This window comes from Protomyctophum bolini, assembly GCF_963924005.1.
Source record: "Protomyctophum bolini genome assembly, chromosome: 19".
Taxonomy (NCBI): domain Eukaryota; kingdom Metazoa; phylum Chordata; class Actinopteri; order Myctophiformes; family Myctophidae; genus Protomyctophum; species Protomyctophum bolini.
The window spans coordinates 2,539,358-2,565,434 of NC_137880.1; the positions used below are offsets into that span (position 1 = coordinate 2,539,358).

Genomic DNA, 26,077 nt, shown 5'->3' on the forward strand with positions numbered 1-26,077 from the left:
TCGTAATGGCTTATTTTACACTTGCTGAAATAGCTGCGACACGTTGTGAGCTTGTAGATCGGCTATTTTCCTGTAGCCAAGTGTAAAATGCAGTGGCGTGCACAGACATTTAGAGGGGCAGGTGCTCAAGTGAAAAAAAAGGGCACCTTGCACGTGGAACCGGCCGGTTGCCTTAATAGTGTGAGATTTATATTTGTGGTGGCTTAAATAATATATTAGAAGCTTTTGATCAAGAATTGATCAATGTCACCATGGTCCACATACTGTACAAGTGTACAGTGTACACTACAAGAAAACGTATATTTTTTCTTCTCAAAAGGGCACATTGCCAAACGGGCAGGGGGTGCTCTAGCATCCCCTAGTGTCAATCTGTGCACGCCACTGGTAAAATGACTTATATTGGATCTCTTGTCCACTAGACGCTTCCTAACGTTTAAAAAACGTTTTATTTTATTTCTATCAACTAGTTGCTTAATGCCCTATCATCTACACCAGTGACCCGATTCCATTTCATGCATATAGTCCACAGACCCCCTTTAAAAGTATTTCCCTAAACCGTTACTTTTCAGAAGCAGCACAAGTAAACAGATCCACAAGGTCACACCGCCTCTCAAACTTGTATAGATCTGTTACTCATTTTAACAATAGTTAAAGATCTATAAAAGGGGTCCATTTGGTCACAGACTCTCCACCACTTAGCTGGGGACCCCCTCAAGGACCACTGCGGGGGTCCCCGGAGGACCGCTGGTTGAAGACCCAATGCTCTAATAACTCAATCTCTGTCGACAAAACCAAAATGAAGAACAATATGCCGTCTGTCTGTCTGTCAATATAAAAGGTTTGTTATGAAATCCCGACGTACCTTTTAAATGATGTCAGTCTGTCCTCTGTAGAGAAGAGAGCAATTCCATAGCGTGTCTCTGTCTGTCCGTCCGTCCGTCCGTCTGTCTGTCTGTCTGTCTGTCTGTCTGTCTGTCTGTCTGTCTGTCTGTCTGTCTGTCTGTCTGTCTCTGTCTGCCTGCCTGCCTGCACAAACACACACCTGGACGCTCTCTGTCCTAGTGTGAACACAGCAACTTCTATCCAATTACAGGATATGAGAGAGAGAGAGAGAGAGAGAGAGAGAGAGAGAGAGAGAGAGAGAGAGCTGTCTGATCCTCTCCCAGGGACACCTGTTGGCCAGAGTAGGGTACTGCACTCTCTCCTCTCTAGATAGGTAGATAAATAGATAGATAGATAGATAGATAGATAGATAGATAGATAGATAGATAGATAGATAGATAGATAGATAGATAGATAGATAGATAGATAGATAGATAGATAGATAGATAGAAAGATACAATGACAAAAACTAAGCTATGGTGATTAAAGCTATGAATAAATATATTGGAAAGATCCGACAGCACATTATAAAAAAATTAGACTAAAATTAGTTAGGGAGGGAATAGTGGAGAAGAGATCCAGGAGAACTATAAGAGTCCAAGACATGATGTAATTCCATGCTTGGTTGAGCTCGGGGGTTAGTTGGGCTCTGAAAATAGCTGATCTACAAGCCCATCACTGTGAAGCGATGTTGGGAGCTTGTGGATCGGCTATTTCCGGCACGCAGGTTAACCCATTCTGACCTGAGATCAGATTCATACGAGGTTTCCACTGGGACACACACTGGTCTGATTAACCCATTCTGACCCGAGATCAGATTCTAAAAATGTCAGTCGCTCTTCGATTGTTTTCTAAAATAGCAGACCTACAAGCTCGTAGCGCGCCACTCGGTGGCGCGCTATGAGCTTGTAGGTCTGCTATTTTTCAATAGCTAAAGCATAACATGATGCTATAACACCAAAATGGGTGCCCGGTCAGAATGGGTTAACCCATTTAGACCTGAGGCCGATTCTAAAAATAAAATAAAAAGTATTCTAATTAAATCATGACAGTTTTCTGAAAAACCCTATGTTTCTACTGTATGTCGCGGTGCTCAACATTTTCACGTGAAGGACCCCCAGAATTAACTGTATTTGGCCGCCGACCCCGCATCTGAAAATATGCTGTTCTTCCAGGGACCCCCAACCCAGAAGCAAAGATTTGGGGTGCATATACTTATAGTTTAGACTAGTTATTGGTTAGACATGGGTTAAGGTTATAGGTTTAGGTGTGCTGCCCCATGGGAGGTTAGGGTTAGGGTGAGGGTTTGAGATAGGTTTTCAAAGATTTGAGACACATTTTCACGATTTTTCAAAAATAGTGTATATCTGCTATTTTTCAACAGCTAAAATATATACGTAATGCTTAAAACATCAAAAAGGGGGTCCCGCCCTGAATGAGGTAAAGTATAAATCATGCATTAGGACGCCATCGAGGCGTCTACAATCTTGCGACGCTTCAACTAAAAGAAGACTTTAATACTAAAAACGTTTCAGACGAGTTACTAGTACAACTATGACTAAAACCTAAATGGAATGCATCCTTCACCTCATGTCGTGTTCCACAGCACCGAACAACTAGACCATTTTGACCTGAGATCAGATTCTAAAAATGCTAATTACAGAGAGAGAGAGAGAGAGAGAGAGAGAGAGAGAGAGAGAGAGAGAGAGAGAGAGAGAGGCAGGGGGAGAGGGGAGTTGCACCACTCACTTCACACGGGTGTGATTCTTTGTACAGAAGTATATATACTTGTAGGCTACGCCTCTAAATGTTCTGATGAATTGAAAACGGTGCATGCGGACCCTGTTGTAAACGAGCGTCATGCTTTATCAGTGTGGTCGGACACAGTAACAGTTTTTGCGTCGAGTTGTGCTTTCATTTGAAATTCTGCATACTATACTGTTAATAACGTCTTCAATCAAACTCTGTGTGGTGTCACTTACCAAGCAGAAGTGATTTATTAGAAGATTGTGGGCTGTATTGTGCGTGTCTTAAGTACCAGGTGACAGTAATCACTGCTATAGTGTGTGTGTGTGTGTGTGTGTGTGTGTGTGTGTGTGTGTGTGTGTGTGTGTGTGTGTGTGTGTGTGTGTGTGTGTGTTCAGAAACAGTGTTAAATAGCTCTATATTGTGACAGTAATCATTGCAATAGTGTGTGTTCAGAAACAGTGTCAAATAGCTCTATATTGGGACAGTAATCATTGCTATAGTGTGTGTTCAGTAACAGTGTTAAATAGCTCTATATTGTGACAGTAATCATTGCTATAGATTGTGTGTTAATTCAGTAACAGTGTTAAATAGCTCTATATTGTGACAGTAATCATTGCTAGTGTGTTCAGTAACAGTGTTAAATAGCTCTATATTGTGACAGTAATCATTGCTATAGATTGTGTGTTAATTCAGTAACAGTGTTAAATAGCTCTATATTGTGACAGTAATCATTGCTATAGTGTGTGTGTTAATGCAGTAACAGTGTTAAATAGCTCTATATTGTGACAGTAATCATTGCTATAGTGTGTGTTCAGTAACAGTGTTAAATAGCTCTATATTGTGACAGTAATCACTGCTATAGTGTGTGTGTGTGTTCAGAAACAGTGTCAAATTGCTCTATATTAATTGTGACAGTAATCATTGCTATAGTGTGTGTTCAGTAACAGTGTTAAATAGCTCTATATTGTGACAGTAATCATTGCTATAGATTGTGTGTTAATTCAGTAACAGTGTTAAATAGCTCTATATTGTGACAGTAATCATTGCTAGAGTGTGTGTTAATTCAGTAACAGTGTTAAATAGCTCTATATTGTGACAGTAATCATTGCTATAGACTAGTGTGTGTTCAGTAACAGTGTCAAATAGCTCTATATTGTGACAGTAATCATTGCTGTATAGAGTGTGTGTGTTCAGTAACAGTGTTAAATAGCTCTATATTGTGACAGTAATCATTGCTGTATAGAGTGTGTGTGTGTGTGTGTGTGTGTGTGTGTGTGTGTGTGTGTGTGTGTGTGTGTGTGTGTGTGTGTGTGTGTGTGTGTGTGTGTGTGTTCAGTATAGGGATGTCAGTAACGGATAGTTTCCCAGCCGGTTAGCTGATAGGATTAACCGGGTCATAGTGGTTGATTTTTTTTTTTTTAATAGGCTACCCCAAATGTAATATGCATGTATAGGCTACATAATTAAAGTTGGTAGACGAATGGTATACATTTATTTATGTTCCTTTTTAAAAGACAAACAAAAAAGCAACATTTAACAACATAAATAAATTGTTGTCAATAAACAACGTATCGCATCTGTATGATGCTGATGCATGCATCTGCACGTCTACAGTAGGTCTGCCGGTTCTAGTCCAAAACATAAATACATCCAGTCCAGATCTGAGCAACCTATACCTATAAAGCCACTCGACGCATGGGCTAAGCCTTTTTTTTTATTATTAAGGACGATCAGCATGCATGTCACCGTGTTCTGTTTGTTGACTTTTCGCTGACGAGAAAACCCTCAAACATCGATAGCACATGGCTAACTTGTTAGCCTAAGCCGTGCCAGTGTGGGGACTCGGGAGACGGATAGGGGGAGGAGGAGGAGGAAGCGGCAGCGGCTGTAAACGTTCTCCCTCCAGTCCAAATGGCCAATAATGGATTTAATAATGTAGGTCTCTGCATCTTGTCTTGCTATCAGCCTGTCACTCGCTTAGCGCTGTTCATGCAGCCTGTAGTGTGACAAGCTGGGCGGCGCAAATATCAATTTTAGGCATGTGTGCAACATGACAACTGTTTTAAAGTATTGTACAGTGACAACTACAGTCTCTGTAATGTTTATGTTGTACTATTACTAAAAACGATCTAAAATAAAGGGATTTAAGATCAGAACACGCATTTAGTATTATGCAAATTAACCGTTAAAGCTGATAAAAAATATCCGGATGTTTCTTAACGGTCGGCTAACCGGTTAGCCGGTTAACCCCTGACATCCCTAGTTCTGTAACAGTGTTAAATAGCTCTATATTGTGACAGTAATCATTGCTGTATAGTGTGTGTGTTCAGTAACAGTGTTAAATATCTCTATATTGTGACAGTAATCATTGCTATAGAGTGTGTGTTCAGTAACAGTGTTAAAACGCTCTATATTGGGACAGTAATCATTGCTATAGAGTGTGTGTTCAGTAACAGTGTTAAATAGCTCTATATTGTGACCGTAATCATTGCTATAGTGTGTGTTAATGCAGTAACAGTGTTAAATAGCTCTATATTGTGACAGTAATCATTGCTAGTATAGAGTGTGTGTTCAGTAACAGTGTTAAATAGCTCTATATTGTGACAGTAATCATTGATATAGTGTGTGTTCAGTAACAGTGTTAAATAGCTCTATATCGTGACAGTAATCATTGCTATAGTGTGTGTTCAGTAACAGTGTCAAATAGCTCTATATTGTGACAGTAATCATTGCTGTATGGAGTGTGTGTGTTCGGTAACAGTGTTAAATAGCTCTATATTGTGACAGTAATCATTGCTATAGTGTGTGTTAATTCAGTAACAGTGTTAAATAGCTCTATATTGTGACAGTAATCATTGCTATAGACTAGTGTGTGTTCAGTAACAGTGTCAAATAGCTCTATATTGTGACAGTAACCATTGCTATATAGTGTGTGTGTTCAGTAACAGTGTTAAATAGCTCTATATTGTGACAGTAATCATTGCTATAGAGTGTGTGTTCAGTAACAGTGTCAAAATAGCTCTATATCATGACAGTAATCATTGCTATAGAGTGTGTGTTCAGTAACAGTGTTAAATAGCTCTACGTTGTGACAGTAATCATTGCTATAGACTAGTGTTTGTTGTGAACAATTTGGAATAATTGTTGAAAACATTCACAAATCATGTATGGGGGGTTTCCTTTTCAGATGGGGAGTCAAATATAGATACATTTGGGGGTCCTTGACATGAAAGCATATTTTGAGAAGCACGGGGTTGAGGCTGCGCATCATCATATGGTGGCAGCCATCTTATCACATGTGTGCTCTGATTGGCCGCAAGCCCATGCACAGAAGACTATTGTGATTCTACTGGAGAGCCTAATGCGAGGGTCAGTCTCTGTCTCACACGCGCGCGCACACACACACACACGCACAGTCGCACACACTAGCATACGCACACAGTACAATACAATCAGCCCAGTGTTCCGTTGGGTGGGAGCAGTGGTTCTGGTGTGGGAGTCGGGACGGTGTGTGTGTGTGTGTGTGTGTGTGTGTGTGTGTGTGTGTGTGTGTGTGTGTGTGTGTGTGTGTGTGAGAGAGAGAGAAGACGGACGGGGGTTTTCAAAGCAGGGGTCGTTTGGAAAATTGGAATATGAAAAAAACATTATATTCATAAGTATAATCATTATCTGTGTGTGTGTGTGTGTGTGTGTGTGTGTGTGTGTGTGTGTGTGTGTGTGTGTTCTCTCTCTTCTGGGGTCGCAGACTCAAACGTTTGGGAACCACTAACCTATACAATATAGTCGTTAAAGGGAATAACTTTTCTTTTTGGGGGTTTTCTGAGCTCAATTGCACCCAAAAAACCTGAACTTTTAACATTCAGTCGATTTTCTGTGGTCTGGGGTTTTCAAACGAGTGCTCTGATTGGCCTGTGGACTGAGGTAAAGCGTCCGCAAATCCCATATAATGACATAAGAATTTTGCCAGCAGATGTCACCGTTGAGGGATTTTGCCCCCGGTTTCCATTGCAGCTCAGAAGGCTTCAGAACACACAGAGAAAGCCCCCAGACCACAGGAAACCCGCGGAATGTTCAAACGTGCAGGTTGTGTGGGTGGGAAATTGAGGTCATAAAACCTAAAAGAAAAAAGAAAAATAGAAAGTCACGAAACCTTTAAGGAATGGTCAAGTGAAAGCGTGCCCCGTCTGTCCTTTTTGTCGACTAAAACGAAGACGAAAGATGTCCGTCGACTACCTTTTTCCACTGATGAAAACTACAGGGAAACTACATGAAAACTATATGCCATGGTGACTAAAACTGAGACTAAATGTACTGACAATTCCGTCAACAAATAAAAACTAGACTAAAATGTTAGGAAGGGACTATAGTGGACAAGATATCCAGTACAATACATTTTACAATTGGTTGCATGCTGAAAATAGCCGATCTACAAGCTCACGGTGTGTTGTGAGCTTGTAGATCTGCTATTTTCAGCAAGTGTAAAATCAGTCATTACGACGGCATCAACGCCCACCGAAATATATTTTAGTCTGGACAGCCAAAAACAACGCCGTCCACGAGCCACAGACGGCCTGCCCTGACCTACAAGCTCACACGGTGTCGTATCCCAACGTGTCGATCATCTGGATTCATCTTCGGACAATTTTGACCACTATTCTTTTTGTTGACTTTAGTTCTGCCTTTAGCACGATTCAACGCCATCATATGATCAAGAAACTGCATCAGCTTAACCTCGCCTCACCAGGCTTTGCACCGCCTCGGAGGAAAGCCTAGGGTCTCTGTTTCAAAAGTCCGTATGATCGCGCCTGGGGCCGGATGATGTGGTTACGTCATGTTGTAGTATTGTTTTGTAGTCGCCAGACAGGATGAACAGGTGGCGACAACTTCCTTTTTACCTCTCAATAAAAGCTCTCGCTTACGAGAGCTTTTATTGCTTTTAATCAAACAGAAAGCAACAAACAGCTTCCTGTTTGTTGTAGGCAAACCATTGCCTACAACATGACTTAAGCATATCATCCGGCTCCAGCCCGGATCATATACCGAAATGAAATGGTGCCCAGGCTAGCATCAGCTCAACATCCCCCCACTTCTCATACACTGGACTCGCGGCTTCCTGAGCAATAGACCACAAACAGTTAAAGTAGGTACATAATTTTCATCAACTGCCATCACCAACACAGGGGCCCCTCAAGGCTGTGTCCTCGGCCCCTTCCTCTACACTCTGTACACAAATGACAGTATTAGCCCCTCACCCACTAACATCACTTACTTTAAATACTCTGATGACACTGCCATTCTCGGACTGCTCCATGACAATAACTCTATTACGGTCTATCAGAACACCATTTCTCATTTCACACAGTGGTGCACTGACAACTATCTAGAGTTGAATGTGGTCAAAACAAAATAACTGGTCATTGAAACAACAACCCACACTGGACTTAACCCACTCCTCATTAACGGTAAAACAATAGAACAGGTTGACAGCTTCACATATCTTGGACTCACACTGGACAATAGACTTAGGTTTGATCAACACATTACATCTATCCAGTCACGCTTTCAGCAAAGACTCCATGTAATCCGTAAATTAAGATCATTATCTGTTGCTCCTCATCTTCTGCTATTATTGTACAAAAGCATTATTCAACCTGTTCTGTTGTACTGTTCTGCATGTTTCTACACCATACTGTCCATGCCTAACAGGAACAAACTTTTCAGTATCACCCGTATTGCTTCCAAAATCATCGGACTTCCTACACCCACACTTTCTGATATGAACAATAAGGCCATCACACGACTAGCACTCTCGATATCAAATGACACTGACCATCCTCTGTATCGTTTATTTAACCTCATGCCATCTGGACAAAGATACAGAACCTTGCTATGGAAAAAGGTCTGTTTTAGTAGGATTTTTGTCCCCTCAGCCATCGCGGCATTAAACAAACTGCCCCGCCGATAGGATGGTTCTGTATACAGTGGGGACCTCATGTTTTTTTTTTTTTTGTCTTGGTGTTATGTGCTCTGTGTTGTTTTTGATGTGGGTGTTGAACTGTTGAACAGATTGTGAAGACAAATATCCTTCGGGACAATAAAGATTATTATTATTATTATAGCTTGTAGATCTGCTCTCTTTTTGTTCTTGTTGACTGAGCTCCGCCCTGAGACTGGGAGGTCGGGGTTCGATCCCCGGCCGGGTCACACCGAAGACTTGGCACTCTGCAGCATCAAGGGTTGGATTGGAGTAATATCAGTCCCTGTGACATATAGAGTTGTTCTGGTATCGGGTACTCGGAACCGGCCCCGATGGGCCTCATGGCTACAGAAACAGGAGATAGGCTCCTGCCCTATGGGCCTCATGGCTACAGAAACAGGAGATAGGCTCCTGCCCCTATGGGCCTCATGGCTACAGAAACAGGAGATAGGCTCCTGCCCCTATGGGCCTCATGGCTACAGAAACAGGAGATAGGCTCCTGCCCTATGGGCCTCATGGCTACAGAAACAGGAGATAGGCTCCTGCCCTATGGGCCTCATGGCTACAGAAACAGGAGATAGGCTCCTTCCCTATGGGCCCATATGGGCCTCATGGCTACAGAAACAGGAGATATAGGCTCCTGCCCTATGGGCCTCATGGCTACAGAACATAGACTGTAAAGAATATGGACAAAGCGTTCCCCGGGTCTAACATGGACGTAAAATGAAGCCTGTAATTCCTTGCACTGTAAGTCGCCATATTTCTAGATCCGTTTGGGCCCAGCTGGCCATTGGCTGGCTCCGTTTGGGCAGACAACGAGGCGGGACTTCCCCCCTTACTCTTCGTTGGTTTTTATTATGACTGAACGGGGGGTGGCTCCCGTTCATTGGCCCTCATTTATCAATTCAGTGTAAAATCTGCCACACATTCGAGTGCAGGTTTCGTAGTACACCCACGTCGCCACGGCATTTATAAAGTGATCGCAAACAGCTGATCCTTCCTTAATTTCGTTCCGACGTTAATAAATGTGACGGCTGAAATCTATCTGGCACACGCTCGTTTTTTCCGACATGAACAACTGCTATACGACCTGGAAACCATGGTTACAGGAAGAAAAAAATTCCCTCGCTTGACTTGCTGCCCCAGCTCTCTCATGCACACACAGGCGCACGCACGCACACGCAACTTGCAACTTGTTGTATCTTAAATAAATAAACCTGCATGAATTAAATAAAGCTGTAGGCCAACCCTGTCTGTTTCTCCTCTCGCTTCGCTTCCCTTGCTGCCCGCCTCACTCCCCGCACGCACGCACATATCGCAATTTGCAAGCAACTGTCACTGTGTTGTTAGTTTTTAAATTATTAAAGTATTTTTAATTTAATATACAACAAGAAAACCTGAACCTGTGAACCATGAATTAAATAACAAATAGGCACACACACGCTGCCGTTTTGCATAGGTGCTCCTCCTGTCCTGTCCTGTCCTGTCCTGTCTGTCTGTCCGTGACACCGTGACCAACTGACCATGCACGTTCGACAGTCTATTTAGATTGCCTCGCAGTCGCTGTATCGCAGCAGTGGCTGGGCTGTCAATATATGAATGTGCAGCTAAAACCGTAGCCCATGTGGCTGGCACTGGTGGAGTGGTGGTGGTGGGCTGGCTGGGTGGCCTACCTATCTCCGATGCGGTTCCCACTTGCGCTGGCACAGTACATTTGGCATTCGAGCGACACGTCAGGTTTATTAAACGAGGAGGAGGTTGCACATACCGTAACTCCAGAAAGACATTGGCCTGCTGTACATTAGGCTACAGTATAGGCTATACCCATGTTGGGACAATGCAGCACTGCACTATAGGCTACTTTCCAACGTCCCGTCATGGAAATATTCCAGCACAGACAGCCCAAATCCTCGCATGTATTTCAAGCTTTGGCGGAAATGGTAAATGCCGAACATTTCGGTCATTTCGTCGTGCACCCATATTTTGGCGTACGCACGGTTGATAAATGAGGGCCATAGACTGTAATCTAATGGTAGCCACGCCCCTCAGAACATACTGTACACGACTTTATTTTTTTTAAATAAATGGGACCATAATTTTCCAAAAAGAATATTATGACATGAGAAATGAGACTTTAAACTAGTGACTGGAAGCAGAAAGTATTCACGACCATGTTTATTAAGGTAATACAGTCTAGGTGAAGTTGGGCCCAAATACATGGGCTCAAAATACATGGGGTTTTTTGGGCCCAATGACAGCGCCACAACAGGCCATTATATGAACTTTCAGGAAGTCCCGATTTCCTTAGTGGCTTCACGAAATATCTGTCTGACTGCTACAGAAACAGGAGATAGGCTCCTGCCCCTATGGGCCTCATGGCTCGGCAAGGCTTATAGTCCGGCAGCCGACAGGCTTCTATTGTTTAAAGGTAGAGTCAGTGATTTCACTTAATTCAAATATCACTTATTTTTTTGTTTTGTTGTGATAATCCTCTCTACTATAGAGTGTGCTGACCATATAAGGAGTTCCTCCCTGTCCCCAGTTAACCCCTGGGGGTCAAAAAACCTTAGGTTTCGTTTTTGTTCTCTATCCTGATTGGATGAAAGCTTGTGTCCCAAGGCAAAAACGAAACCTAAGGGTTTTTGACTGAAATCACTGACACCCCCTTTAAAGTGGGAAATTTGGTATATAGTATTTTTTATTGGCCTAAATTATTGTCTATATACATACATTGCATTCATGAATCCACTTGCTGACTGGCTGTCACTATTGGGCAATTTTTTTGTATAGGGGTTTCTTGTGAATCTACCATTAACATCCTATGGCAGGCAAAAATGTCAAACTCTCCTTTTGCTTTAAGTAGCATGTGACATGTCAAACTAGGGTGTTTTCATGATTCTGAATCCATTCCAAGCATTAGTGTTTGCACAGAATACACTCCTTGGGCTCAAAGCAGCCATAGCCACTTGCCTAAATGTGCCCGATAGTGACAGCCGGTCAGCAAGTGGATTCATGAATGTATAGACAATATTTTAGGTCAATAAAAAAAGACTATATACCGAATTTCCCACCCGTCTACCTCGGCTGCCCGACATATTATATACACAAGGGTCCCACAACAAGGTCTAATGCCCAAATGCCCAGGCAAGTACAAAAAAACAACAAAGGGGTAAGCTGAACCTGTCCAGACATGCCCAGGGGCGGGCATGTTGGAACTTGGTACTACCCATTTCACATTTAAATACAATGATTTCATTTGGAAGAAACTCGTGTCCTGTGGCGTTTTCTAAACACAATCAACGGACTAATGGAATTGGGAAATATACTGCGAGAGAATTTTTACTGTATACAGCGCTGCACAGCTAGCAGGCTACCAGTACCATGGCGCAGGGCAAGTAAATGCAAAGTATCCAAAGAAGAGGCAAAACAAAAAAAAACCTTGATATAGGGCCCTCTGTTAGCCTGGCTCCAGCCCTGAATCGCTACCATTAACCCATTCTAGACCTGGGGTACGATTCTACAAATGCCTTCCTGACAGTTTTCTGAAAAACTGAAAAGTTTCTGTCAGTCATTCTCAAACATTTTCATGTCAAGGACCACCAAGATTATATGCAATTGGCTGCCGACCCCCCCCCCATCTGAAAATATGTTGTTCCAGGGACCCTCCCAGAAGCAAATATTTGAGTTAAAACGTTTGCTCTGAAAGAATATATATATATATTCAAAGATTTGCACTATACATTTTCACAATTTTACGCTAAAGTATAAGATGCTTAAAACACCAAAAGGGTTTCCCGCCCAAAATGGGTTAAAAAAAAATATGTCCTGGCGATTGGTTACTATACTTTGGTCCGACATACCATTGGTCCGATCGACTACCTACCCCAAACCCTCACCCTAACCATAACCGCGAGCATGTAAGCATTCAGCACACCTAAACCTAACCCCCAACCCTATCCCGAGTCGGACCAATGCTCCTTCGAACCAATGATATGTCGGACCAAAGGATGCTCCTCCTGGCGATTCTGATGTACGACGCGTTGTGAGCTTGTAGATCGGCTATTTTCAGAATGCAACCAAGTGTAAAATGACTTATACTGGATCTCTTGTCCACTATAGTCCCTTCGTAACATCTTAGTCTAGTTTATATTTGCTGACGAAATCGTCAATATATTTTAGTCATCATAGCTTAGTTTTCATGTAGTTTCCATTCAGTGTTTTTCCGCCATTTTTCGTCTCAGTTTTAGTCGACGAAAACAACACTGCGTGGCAGGAGGTTGCGAGGTCCACGCGTGGAAATATAACGATGTGCCCCTTGTTGTAAATGTACAGTATTGTGTTGTATTCATGTGTGCTGCAGTGCGGGTCTTCGTTTGTGTCCAAGACAACTTTCTAGTTTCTCCCCTGGGAGACAAACTAAAGTGACAATTGGGGACCTTAATTGAACCTTGTAGACCTGCTATTTCCACCAAATGCATGGTCAGCTCTTACCTTCACCCATGGGTCCTTCTTCATTTGAAGGGTTGACAGATCCTTCCTCAGGCATCTGCAGACATGGGCACAAGGAACAAGAGTTATCTGTAGAGATTCCGTTTCTGTACATAGATATCTGTACATCTGCAGACAGAGATATCAACCTCTTCTTGTACACGTCGACAGTATACTGTTTAACCCATTTAGACCCGAGGGCGATTCTACAAAATGTCTTCTAAATCATGACAGTTTTCTGAAAACCCTATAATGTTTCTATGTGTCAGTGGTTCTCAAACATTTTCATGTCAAGGACCCACAAAGAAATGATATGTAATATTATGTAATTGGCCGCTGACCCCCGTCGAATATATATTCAAAGATTGGTGCCACATTTTCGCAATTTTTTTGAAAAATAGCAGATCTGCTATTTTTCACAGCTAAAGTATAACGTAATGCTTAAAACACCAAAAGGGGGTTCCCGTCCTGAATGGGTTTAAGGTGCGACAATCCTTTCAAATACTCTTGCTCTTTGCTCGTCACCAGTGACGTCATGTTGTAGTTCGGTGGTCACCGACCTCACCTCCGAAAATCCAGACTATGATTAACGCTTCAATGAACAAGATAAATGTAGAATGCAGAGAGAACAATGCCGTGCCTCAGGGAAACCAAGGATACCAAGTATACAATGAACCAGTCTAAACAACAAAGCTTAACATTATGTACATTTGATATAGGATACCAGTAAACCAGTAAGACACCATAAAAGGCGAGAAAGCGTTGAAAATAAATCCAATTTCATATTTGACCAACAGTATTCTGACCCACAGGACACAAGTGTGTCTTAGGTGTGAGTGAGGCCTGTACAACCGCAACTCGAAGCGACAACAGCTGCTAATGTTAATGGGCTAAAGCTGCATGGACCGGACAGCACGAAAGCCAGTTACTGAAGCGCGAACAGAACGTACGGTCGCAAACGAACGCAAAGGGCCCCGCGACAAGGGCTGCGAGGTTGTGACACACACAAACTTACACGACACTAAAATAATAACAACAATACTAATATGGGAGAGGGGGGAGGGGGGGGGGGCGGGAGGAACACAGCGGAGACAAGAACACAACGGAGACAGGCAGCGTGCTTCTTTCACCTGACAAACGTTATTATTATTTACTTCTAGGTTTTAAAGGTCACATTAAGTCACCGTCATCAGCGGACGCCCCTCCCAAAAAAAAACAATAATCATGTGGGGACTCCAACCAACCGGTTGACAAGCGCTGGATTAGTGTTGTAGATGGAAGGTTTAATTAATATAGTACCTATAATAACAACGATGCAGCATGGAAGGAATGCTGTCAGACAGCACTCTAGGCACAGACAGACAGACAGACAGACAGACAGACAGACAGACAGACAGACAGACAGACAGAGGCACTGTGTGTTGTAATGGACCGTGCCGGCCTATCAGAGCTGTCGTATAACAACTACAATCTACATCGCTGTTTAAGATCAAGGAATGTTCCCGAGGTCAGAGCAGAGCAGTGTTGCTCAAAAGGACGACGTGTGGAGAATCACAACAATCATAAACTTGAAGAACAAGAGCCTTATTTAGGACTCCGTCCGTCGCAGTTCCTTAATGATTATATCTGATTTCAGTATTTATTTACGATGTATTTTCTCTATTATTAAGGTTATTGTAGCGCTCAATTTGTATTGGGGGGGGGGGGGGGGAGTGAGACATGGCCAAAGCATTTCCCGGGGTCCACCCTGAAACTGGGAGGTCGGGGGTTCGATCCCCGGCCGGGTCATACCAAAGACTGTAAAAATGGGACCCAATGCCTCCCTGCTTGGCACTCGGTAACGTGTGTGACAAATCGCATGACTTCGACTTGAACACCAAAAGGGGTGCCCGCCCCAAAATGGGATAAAGTCACCCAGCCAGAATAAACAGGAAGTGATATCCTATCACTTCCTGAGAAACCGTTTGAACACAGGAAGTGGAAGGTGAAACAGTTCCTCTTGATGTCCAACAGTCGTGCGCTGATGGGGCTCTCACCATTACACGTTGAAATCCATTCAGGATCTCACGAGCTTGTAGATTTTTAGATATTTTTGAAAAATGTGTGAAAATGTGTCGCAAATCTGTGAATATATACGAGGGCCTTACACGTTCTAATATATCAGGAATAGATAGATAGATAGATAGATAGATAGATAGATAGATAGATAGATAGATAGATAATTGTCATTAACTGTCATTGCATCTGTTTCTTGTCATTTTTATCCCACGATTTTGTAACCCATTTTTCACCCCTGTGTCAATCATCTAATGTGATCCTGGGCTCTACACACCCTCCGCCAACCTGGGGAGAGCAACGGACTCATGCTTCCTTCCATGTCGCTCCTTTACACCTCTGTCAGAGTTAAATTTACTCTAAGGCTTTGACAGGGTATATATACTCTCACATTACCAAAGCACAGGCCTGGGGTCAGTTCTTATGCTCTGGACTCAATCCAATTCTGTGTGACCGTCTGCAGGTAAACGTAACTGATTTAGTGCACGGTTCAAAAGTTTAAATGGCCATTTCGCTCGTGTGTCACGGTGTGTGCACACGCACTCGCGCACACACACGCACGCACGCACGCACGCACACACACACACACGCACACGCACACGCACACGCACACACACACACACACACACACACGCACACGCACACGCACACACACACACAGAGTCTGGCCGGTGCTAAGTCATCATTTGTGTTCAGAGTAAATGTGCGTTAACGGTTTGTGATGTCATCAGAGGAAGGACTTAACTGTGTTTAGATGTAAACAGCGTAAAGGTCTGGTCTTCTGAACTGTCCTGTTGAGACGTTTTATAAGGACAATTATTTTTAGGGGTTTTTACTTTGAGTATTTCTAACGTTCTATACTTTTTACCTCTTTCTACTCCACTACATCCCAGAGACACATATTGTGATTTTACTCCACTACAATGAATTGTAAACTTTAGTTGCTAGTTACTTTCTGGATTTTTTTTAGATCATTATCATTTATAACAAAACGTGTATTAACCACTTCAGTTCAGCCGTATACATTTCGGGCCATTTGAAAATACACAGATCTACAAGCTCTCAATGTGTTGCTCATGCGACGCATTGTGAGTGTGTAGATCTGCTTTTTTGAGTGGTGCAACCACTCCAAGGAACAGCAATGTCTGTGACTCTGTGTTCTCCTACAGTATGTGACGTTAGCCTATGTGACGTTAATAAGCACGAGTATGACTATTAGTACCAGTAGGGGCGCTGTTGTGCCAGAAACAGAGAGAGAGATAGTGCTGTACTGTTGCCTGCTAATGAGAGAGAGAGAGAGAGAGAGAGAGAGAGAGAGAGAGAGAGGGGGAGAAAGTTCACACGGGTGTGGATCTCCCATTCAGGAGATTTATTAATTTTGAAGATTTTTTTTTCGACTAAATATCATAAGATTTTAGTCGACTAAAATGTATTTTGGCCGGCCTTGATGCCATCGTAATGACAGATTTTACACTTGCTGAAAATAGCCGATCTACAAGCTCACTGAAACCAAGTGTAAAATGACTTTTATCTGTTGATGAAATTGTCAATATATTTATTTAGTCTTAGTTTTAGTCATCGTAGCTTAGTTGTCATGTAGTTTCCATGTAGTCTTCGCCAGTGAAAAAAGGCAGTCGACGAACATTTTTCGTCTTAGTTTTAGTCGACGGAAACAACACTGGTCTCAATGGGCGTTGAATAGGTCATCCAACATGGAGCGTGTCATACATACTCCCTATCTATTTACTATGAGAGTCTCTTCACTCAAGACTCACGTCCTGTCCCACAGGAAGTGAGTCAGACCGCGAGGGCTTTCCCAACACAAGAGCTAATTTTAGCACAACGTTTGATAATATAGTCTCTGTCAGGCAGAAACCGCAGGGTTGTTCTCGTCGACTAAAATACCATGACGAAAAATGTCTGTCGACTATACCTTTTGACAAAAACTACATTCAAAACTAAGCCATGATGACTAAAACTATATGACTAAATAAATATACTGACAATTCCGTCAACAAACAGTGGACAAGAGATCCAGTAAAAGTCATTTTAAACACTTGGTTGCATGCTGAAAATAGCCGATCTACAAGCTCACAGCGCAAAGGTGTGTGTGTGCGTGTGTGCAGTGTGTGCGTGTGTGTGTGTGTGTGTGTGTGTGTTTTTATAAAAATCACACCGGTGTGAAGTGAGGTGTGTGTGTAAGACGAAAATCTACACTATAGCTACACTACACCAGGGGTTCTCAACATGTGGGTCACGACACCTCTGGGGGTAGCCAAATTATTTCCGGGGGTCCCCAAATTCTTTTCAATGTTTTTGACTGAATGGCTGGAAAAAGGAACTTAAGAGTTTACATAAGTACGTGGTGCATGCATAAACTTTCCTTACTACTTGATTAATGGCAATTGCACTTTTATAGTGCATTCGATCGATCGAGCCATAACTCTACTTACGTTAGCCGGTTAGGTAGCTATGTTGTTAGCACAGCACTGGATCGCCCATCTTAGATTGTCGTCGCCATATTAATCCATTCTATCTGTTTCTTTCAATCACCTGTATCTCCTATTCCTTGTTCCCAGATGGCATTTTGGTCAAAAAAACGTTTCTTTGACGATGTGGAGCTCTCCAGTGCCCCGGTTATAGGATTAATATTGTAAACAAGGCCTGTCCAGGCTCCGTTCAGCTTCCTAGGTTAATACTACTTCTGGTAGACTGGAAATGTGGCTTTTCAAAATACTGGACTGGCAAAAAAATGCTGCCGTGAATTATATCCTAATTTTTCAATAAATGCTATAGCGCTGTAAGTAACTTTCCTTAATGATTACATCTGGTTTCAGTATTCATTTATCATATATTTTCTCAATTATTAAGGTTATTTTTGCAGTCAAGTTTGTATTGGTGGTGGGGAGGGGGGGGCGGGGCGGGGTGCGCGAGACATGGCGAAAGCCTTTCCGGGCATCCCCCAGCCAAAAAGGTTTGGAACCCCTGCACTACACTATAGCTGGCGGCGGTGGCTCAGGGGTAGAGTGGCCCGGATGGGCAAGGCATGGCAATCAGTCCAATGATCCAGAGCCTGTCTAGTACAAATACAAGTCGTCTACAATCTAATGGTGCGTACACACACGGCCAGATGCAAAGATACAGTCTACCAGTCATTGTCTAAGGAATCCAGACGTCAAGCTATACCAAGCAAATCCGACGTTTGCAGCTGCTGCAAAAGATACAATACAATACAAATCTATATAAATTGAAGCTGCTGGGTTCAACTTCCAGATGCAAAGCTACAAAGCTACAACTGTATAGCTGCATTTTAGTCTCCACCAGGCCGAAGGTATTTGGGAGAGAGTTTTTTTTGCCCTCCGCCCGTGTCCGTCCTTCCTTCCGTTAACAGCTATTCTTCGGCATGGTTAACCTGGTCGATGCCAAACTTTGCACACAAACTCTCCCTGGATGCCAACGATGAACCTCTGCCCTACATTTTCCAGACATCACAGTCAGACCACAGTGATGACATCACACCACAGTGACCACAACAATGACATCACACGACAGTGATGACATCACACGACAGCGATGGCATCACACCATAATGATGACATCACACCACAGCGATGACATCACACCACAGGGATGACATCACACCAGAGATGACATCACTCCACAGTGATGACATCACACCAGAGATGACATCACACCAGTGATGACATCACACCAGAGATGACATCACACCAGAGTTATGACATCCCACCACAGTGATGACATCACACCAGAGATGACATCACACCACCGTGATGACATCACACCAGAGATGACATCAGACCACAGTGATGACATCACACCACAGATGAAATCACATGAGTGATGACATCACACCACACTGACCACAGTGATGACATCACACACCAGAGTTATGACATCACACCAGAGATGACATCACACCACAGATGAAATCACACGAGTGATGACATCACACCACACTGACCACAGTGATGACATCACACACCAGAGTTATGGCATCACACCAGAGATGACATCACACCAGAGATGACATCACATATCCACAGTGATGCCATCACACATGCAACCGACTAGTTACTTCTTACTTTTGATTACAAAATTATTAGAAAAATAGCAAATCTACAAGCCATTGCGATTCCACACATTTTGAAACATGTTTGCTTAAATCCATCAACAATTGACCTTCTGTTGTTTTGTTTGTTTTAAAACATGATTTCACAGCACTATGATTTGAGTAAAATCAGCTGCATCTTTTTTACGTGATGAACACACAATGCATTATGCATGAATTAACCTATAATAACATGATTGTGAAAGTTAAATTAAATTATTGTTGAACATGCATTAGGCCTATAGCCGCCTTACAAGAAATCTACACAATTAGAGAATGTAGAAGAATTGTTATTTTGATCAACGTTTGCCTGTTAGCTCTCCTAATGGTACCAACATCATCATGGACACCATGGAATTGTGGACGAAATCTTATCCAAATCTTATCCCAAGTTTTGGGTCTGAGAAGCAAATCAAATCTGGAATGTGGAATGCTGGAATGTGGCTTCAAATGCCAAATAAAAATATACTCCTTGATATAAAAAGGGTTTGAAAACCACTGACGTAATAACCTGATTTGTTTGCGTGCCATGCATGTTGTCACTTGAAAATAGCCGATCTACAAGCTCACAAAGCAACCGGCACCGCAAACCAAAAGAAAAGAAAGGTAACTTAATTCAGTGGTTCCCAAAGTGTGGTCCGGGGACCCCCCTGTACTTGAGGGAGTTCCAGGGGGTGCCCAACTGCCCATGCTAAATGATAGTTTGGAACCAAATGAACCCTTATGGGTCTGTAACTCTAACACTATCAGAGTTAAATTAACATTGATTTTACATATATAAATTGGGGGTCCCAGAGATAGAAATGCCATTAAATGGGGGTCCGTAGACCAATGCATGTGAATCATGTCAAACCGGGGGTCCTTGAAATTAAAACTGGTTGAGAATCACTGCTAGAGCTGTAAAAAATCTTCTCTTATGGGGGTCCTTGGCATATCATTTAAAATGGGGGGTCCGCGACTCCTTGACATGAAAAAGTTTGTGAAACATTGACTTAATTCATGTCATCACACACACAGCAGGGTGGTGCACACAGAGTTTGAACTAAAGCGACGGACTCACCTCCTAGAAGAAGTTGATCATGGAAATCTTCTGTCTCCCCCTGTCCTGCATCCACAGCGAATATGTCTCCTTATCGGTTTATTGTTAATATTCCGTAGATGTTCATATATTTATAAAACATAAAATGTGTGAATCCGGGTACTGTGTTTGTTGTCGTGAATCCAGTTTGAAGTGAACGCTTTCTTTCTCTCGTCTGACGAGTTGTTCTGTTCTCTGTTGCGAGAACTGTCTGTCTCTGAAGGAGGAGGGAGGCAACGGGCCAGTCACACGGCACTCTGTGACCCGTCACAATATGTGACCCATCAACATGGATGGACGGAGGAAAAGGAAAAATCACATTTAAATAGAATAACCTGAGAATAACAGACTACATTTACGTGTGGGGGGGTGTTTTTAATTGTACGTTAAAAATTAAACAGAATAAACCGCAAGTAAGTGGAAAAACGACTGGGGGTGACGGAATTGTACGGGTCACCGATGTTGATGTAACGCACTAGTGAAAACCCCACGCCCCTCGATCTCGAGCGTCCTCCGTAACAATCCCAAAGTCGCTTCTATATAAAAATACAAATAAAGTAATCAGACAAATACGGTTAATTCAAGGAATGACAAGTGCTCCCCTGTCGAGTTTATAATAAGTGCGTCTGTGCTGGTGTGAATTATTATCAATGTTAAACATGTATAAGCTCGTGCTGCTCGTTAATTGTTGTTGTAGTTGTAGGAAGTGGAGCGGTGTACCGTGTGTGGTGTGTTGAAGCATTTTTCAAACTGGTTCTACATGGGAACTCTGGGAAGTGAAGGCGGTTCGGGTCGGGTATACTCTTAAGGTCGTGACACGGTTTCAGAAAGGGGGATACTGTAGCCTAGCTACTATGTAGGCCTATCCAAATACGTGATAAATATAAATACAATAATGAAATCTGTGGTGGAAAAAGTACTCAAATGTTTCACTCAAGTAAAAATATCAATACTGCAAATGTAGAAATCCAGAATTCAATAATGTAGCCTATACTTGAGTGAAAATTGGCCTACAAAGTATTGGATTGGCATCAAAAATGTATTTAATTTAAAGTGCCAAATGCCAAAAGTATAGTCATTGTGCAGAATGTCCAATTTCATACGTTTTCAAATGTATAAAAAAAAGTGTACAAGCTTGTAGATCGGCTATTTTCAAAATTAGCCTATATACGTCAAAATAGCTGATCTACAAGCTCTGTAGATTATTAGTATTTTTACTTAGTAATACACAATAATACAAAAAAAGGATAGATTTTGGACATACTTCAAATCAAATCAAATCAAATTTTATTTATAGAGCACATTTTCAAAGACCAGGAGGCCAACCAAAGTGCTATACAGGAAACGTGACACAAGTAACATAGTAAAACAAAATCAAAGCAACACAAAAGTACACAGGTTATATTACAAAATCGAAGCAACACAAAAAGTACACAGGTTAATTAGGTCAAACATTAAAAGCCAGGTAGAAGAAATGGGTTTTTAGTAAAGACTTAAAGGCCTCTAAGGAAGGAGCAGACTTAATATGAGGGGGTAGACAGTTCCAGAGTTTGGGGCCAGCAACTGAAAAGGCACGGTCACCTCTGGACCTGAGATTTGAATTGGGCACAGTCAGGAGCCGCTGGTCAGCTGACCTCAGGGCCCTGGATGGGGTGTAAGGGACCATGAGTGACGATAAATACAGGGGAGCCAAACCGTTAAGAGATTTAAAAACAAATAATAAGATCTTAAAATCAATTCTGAATTTAACAGGAAGCCAGTGGAGGGAGGCAAGAACGGGAGTGATATGATCACGCTTCCTCGTACCAGTGAGTAGGCGTGCGGCGGCATTTTGGACAAGCTGCAGACGTCTGAGGGTGGACTGGTCCATGCCTACATATAGCGCATTGCAATAATCGAGCCGCGATGAGATAAAGGCGTGGATAACTCTCTGAAGGTCAGGTTGGGAAAGGTAGCCCTTGATTCTGGCCACTAGCCTAAGTTGATAAAAACTTGCTTTGACCACGGAGCTAATCTGTTTATCAAATTTAAGGTTGTTATCAAAGAACACACCCAGATTTTTGACAGATGAGTGGATATTTGCACTGAGGGGTCCCAAAGTGGCAAGGGACGGGGCTGACTGTTGGCCAAAAATGATAACCTCCGTCTTACTTTCGTTGAGGGTGAGAAAATTATTTAGCATCCAACTTTTGATGTCGGAGATGCAATCGAGGAGTGGCTGGAAGGGGTCTGTGAGCAGACTATTGGTGTTTAGAGGTAGATAGAGCTGCACATCATCCGCATAGAAATGAAAAGAGACATTATGCTTCTTAATTATGCTTCCTAGGGGCAGCATATATAATAAAAATAAAATGGGGCCTAAGATAGAGCCCTGGGGAACTCCGCAGAACAGGGGGGCGGTGCGTGAGGAGTATTCCCCGAGCCTGACAGCAAGACTCCTGTCAGTCAGGTAGGATCTAAACCACAGTAGAGCCGTACCAGTGATACCTACATAATGCTCTAACCTGGAGAGCAGGATGCTGTGATCCACGGTATCAAAAGCGGCAGTCAGGTCCAAAAGGACCAGGGCGGCCGGACTACCTGAGTCAGCGGTTAAACTCAGGTCGTTAAAAACCTTAAGTAGGGCCGTTTCGGTGCTATGACCAGGTTTAAAACCAGACTGAAAAGTATCATGGATACCATGAGTAGTTAAAAATGCTTGAAGCTGTATGTAAACTACTTTTTCTAAAACTTTAGATAAAAATGGGAGCTGGGAAATAGGTCGGAAATTAGCGAGGACGGAGGGGTCTAAATTATTCTTTTTAAGAAGAGGTTTGATAGTGGCGTGTTTAAAATTAGCCGGGACTGTACCCAACTTCAGGCAGGAGTTTATGATTAAAATAATGGTGGGGCCAACAGAACTGAAGACATCTTTCAATAAAGATGAGGGGATGCTTGACAGCATTTGTATGAATCTCTCTCTCTCTCTCTCTCTCTCTCTCTCTCTCTCTCTCTCTCTCACACACACACGCACACACACACACACACACACACACACACACACACACACACACACACACACACACACACACACACACACACACACACACACACACAGTATTATTTTATTTAGGCCCTAAAGGTAATAAGTGACCCATGCAGCCAGCCAGAAGAATGCCAACTATTCTTTTCATGTCAACATTCCTGCCCTCATGTTGTTTTCATGCACTGATGTGTTTAATAAGATACAACCTATGTAATTGGCAAATATAGGCTCTATATGCACAGCAACAGCCATATTGTAATCTTATATATCTTCCTTATACTTATTTCACAGACGTTGCCATGATACTAAGGAATTAAGGCTCCGTAATTCCATTCTGGTCAAACAGAGACACTCAGGGTGTTGCTATTGTTGCATTGGCTTACTGGAAACACTCTGCTTTAGGTCTCAATTTTCAAAGTGCAGGGTCCATGCGGCGAGGATGTCTCCTTGAGGGGGTTCAAAATGATATGATATGATATGATATATCATATATGATATGATATCGTATTTTATAGTACTTTATTGTCAGTTTGTAGGCTACTGAAATATGTTTTGCGACCCAGCGCGGCCTTGTATGCAACACACATACACACACATTTGACAGTCAGAGAACGGAAAGGAAAACAAAATTGCATTCCGGTACATGAAAAGTTAAAATCACACCCGTGTGAAGTGAGTGGTGCATTGTGGGGGTCCCCGGAAGTTCCAGACCCACAGTTCCAGACCGGTTCCGACGAGCCGCCCCGCGTCCGGAATGGTCCAGAAATGACAGAGTTACCGTGTGGGGGTCTACTGTACTGCATAAAGGCAAGAACAATGTCAGATCTTGTAGATCGGCTATTTTCCGCAAGTGTAAAATCAGTCATTGCGATGCCAAAATACATTTTAGTCGACTTAATCCTACATTTAGTACATTAAAATCTCATGACATTTAGTCGAGTAAAACTAGACTAACACTAACACATTCCAGGTGACTAAAATGTGACTAAAACTAAATTAAAACTATTCAAAAAGTTTATGACTAAAATTTGCTGCCAAAAACAACACTGCTGGCCAACCTCCTGATTGAGCCTCAAAGTTTGACTGATGGACAAATAAGGACCTCTTCAGTCTGACCTTATTGTATGCTGGAACACCACGTCTCCTTCTCGAAGGCAGCAACCTATACTCTCGTTAGTCGTTACAACAAATGGATAGTATTGTAGGTAATACTGTAGGCCTACCCTTGCTAACCATATGCTGTTACGGGTGTGCAACTCTGAGGGTGTACACATTGGAACCGACACTCTCAGAGTTATGGGGGGTCCTTGAAATGAAAAGGTCGTCGCCTCGCAGCTAGAAGGTCCTGGTTTCGATTCCCGCTGCAGGGGACGCTGTGGGCCTATAAGCACACTTTAGATTCCATGCGCGGACAGAAGAAGCTGTGTTTTAAGTAATTTCCGAGTTTTTAGACAGCTGGTGGATGGAAAAGAAGCTGACTGCCGCGGAGGAGAGCGTTTCCGGGAATCTGTCCGTCGCGGCAGTCAGCCGCGGGGGTGGAGCTTATTTTCCATCCACCAGCTGTGTAAAAAGCCGGAAATACGTTGGGCGTCAGCTTCCTTTGGCCACTGCGTGTCGGCTCAAGTCTGCCCATGCTGTGTGGGTGCTGGGGGCGTGTTCTCTCCTACGCGTCATCAGTGCCCATATACCCTGAGGCGGGGTTGGCGAAAGGGCCTTTCTGTGTGGAGTTTGCATGTTCTCCCTGTGTCCCTATAGGGTAGGTACCCTCACATGTTCTCCCCGTGTCCCCTAGGGTAGATACCCTCACATGTTCTCCCCGTGTCCCCTAGGGTAGATACCCTCACATGTTCTCCCCGTGTCCCCTATAGGGTAGGTATATACCCTCAGAAAAACATGCAGTAATCCTGGCCTCTAAACTACCTCCCCCTGGCCAGCCGGGGTGCCTGATGGAGGGGAAAGGAACTGGTCGGATGAACGTGTTCCTTCCACGCGCCACGTCCGGCCAGGGAAACTCTCCTCTGTCAGCTGAAAAGAAGCAGCTTGGACTCCTCGTGCATAGAAGGAAGCATGAGGTCAGTCCGCTGCCCCCACCCCCCCAGGTTATGTTATTTAAATTATAAAGAAAAAATTAAAAGGTTTGAGAAGAAAGAAACTGTAGGCCTACTATACTAAATGGAACAGAGCCTTAGTTAGAATCATTGGCATTCTACTTTATTTGGTTGATGCACAATACAACTGTCAACACGTTTCAACCAGTGTCATGTCTCAAGATGTTTGTTACGCACTGGAAATGTTAGGAATGCACTGTGTGTGTGTGTGTGTGTGTGTGTGTGTGTGTGTGTGTGTGTGTGTGTGTGTGTGGGGGGGGGGGGGTCAGCTGTAGTATGACTTAATTGTGTGAGAACTTGTTTGGAGAGAGAGAGAGAGAGAGAGAGAGAGAGAGAGAGAGAGAGAGAGAGAGAGAGAGAGAGATACACAGACAGACAGAGACTGGTTTCTTATCTCACTCTATCATCAGTCCAACAAACACTTTGAATTTATGAGGTGTCAGGTTGTTATAAAATCCACAGCCTGCTCATGCGACCTTTGCACTCTGCATGGCCAGACTGGCAGACTGCCGTGTGTGTGTGTGTGTGTGTGTGTGTGCGTGCGTGCGTCATCTGAAACCACCTCCAGTCACACTGTCAAGTCTGT

General features: G+C 43.0%; 1 protein-coding gene across 1 annotated transcript in view; it reads right to left on the reverse strand.

Annotated features, from left to right (window-relative positions):
* LOC308334483 (pleckstrin homology domain-containing family G member 3-like) overlaps window positions 1-20,538 on the reverse strand; it is a 93,825-nt gene extending 73,287 nt beyond the window's left edge. The window contains exons 1-2 of the mRNA XM_080791269.1: window positions 20,341-20,538; window positions 13,100-13,154 (exon numbers count right to left, since the gene is read on the reverse strand). Coding sequence (XP_080647395.1) covers window positions 13,100-13,154 — 55 coding nt within the window. The 5' untranslated portion in view covers window positions 20,341-20,538. The remainder of the gene's footprint in view (window positions 1-13,099; window positions 13,155-20,340) is intronic.
* Between the last annotated feature and the right edge of the window lie 5,539 nt (window positions 20,539-26,077).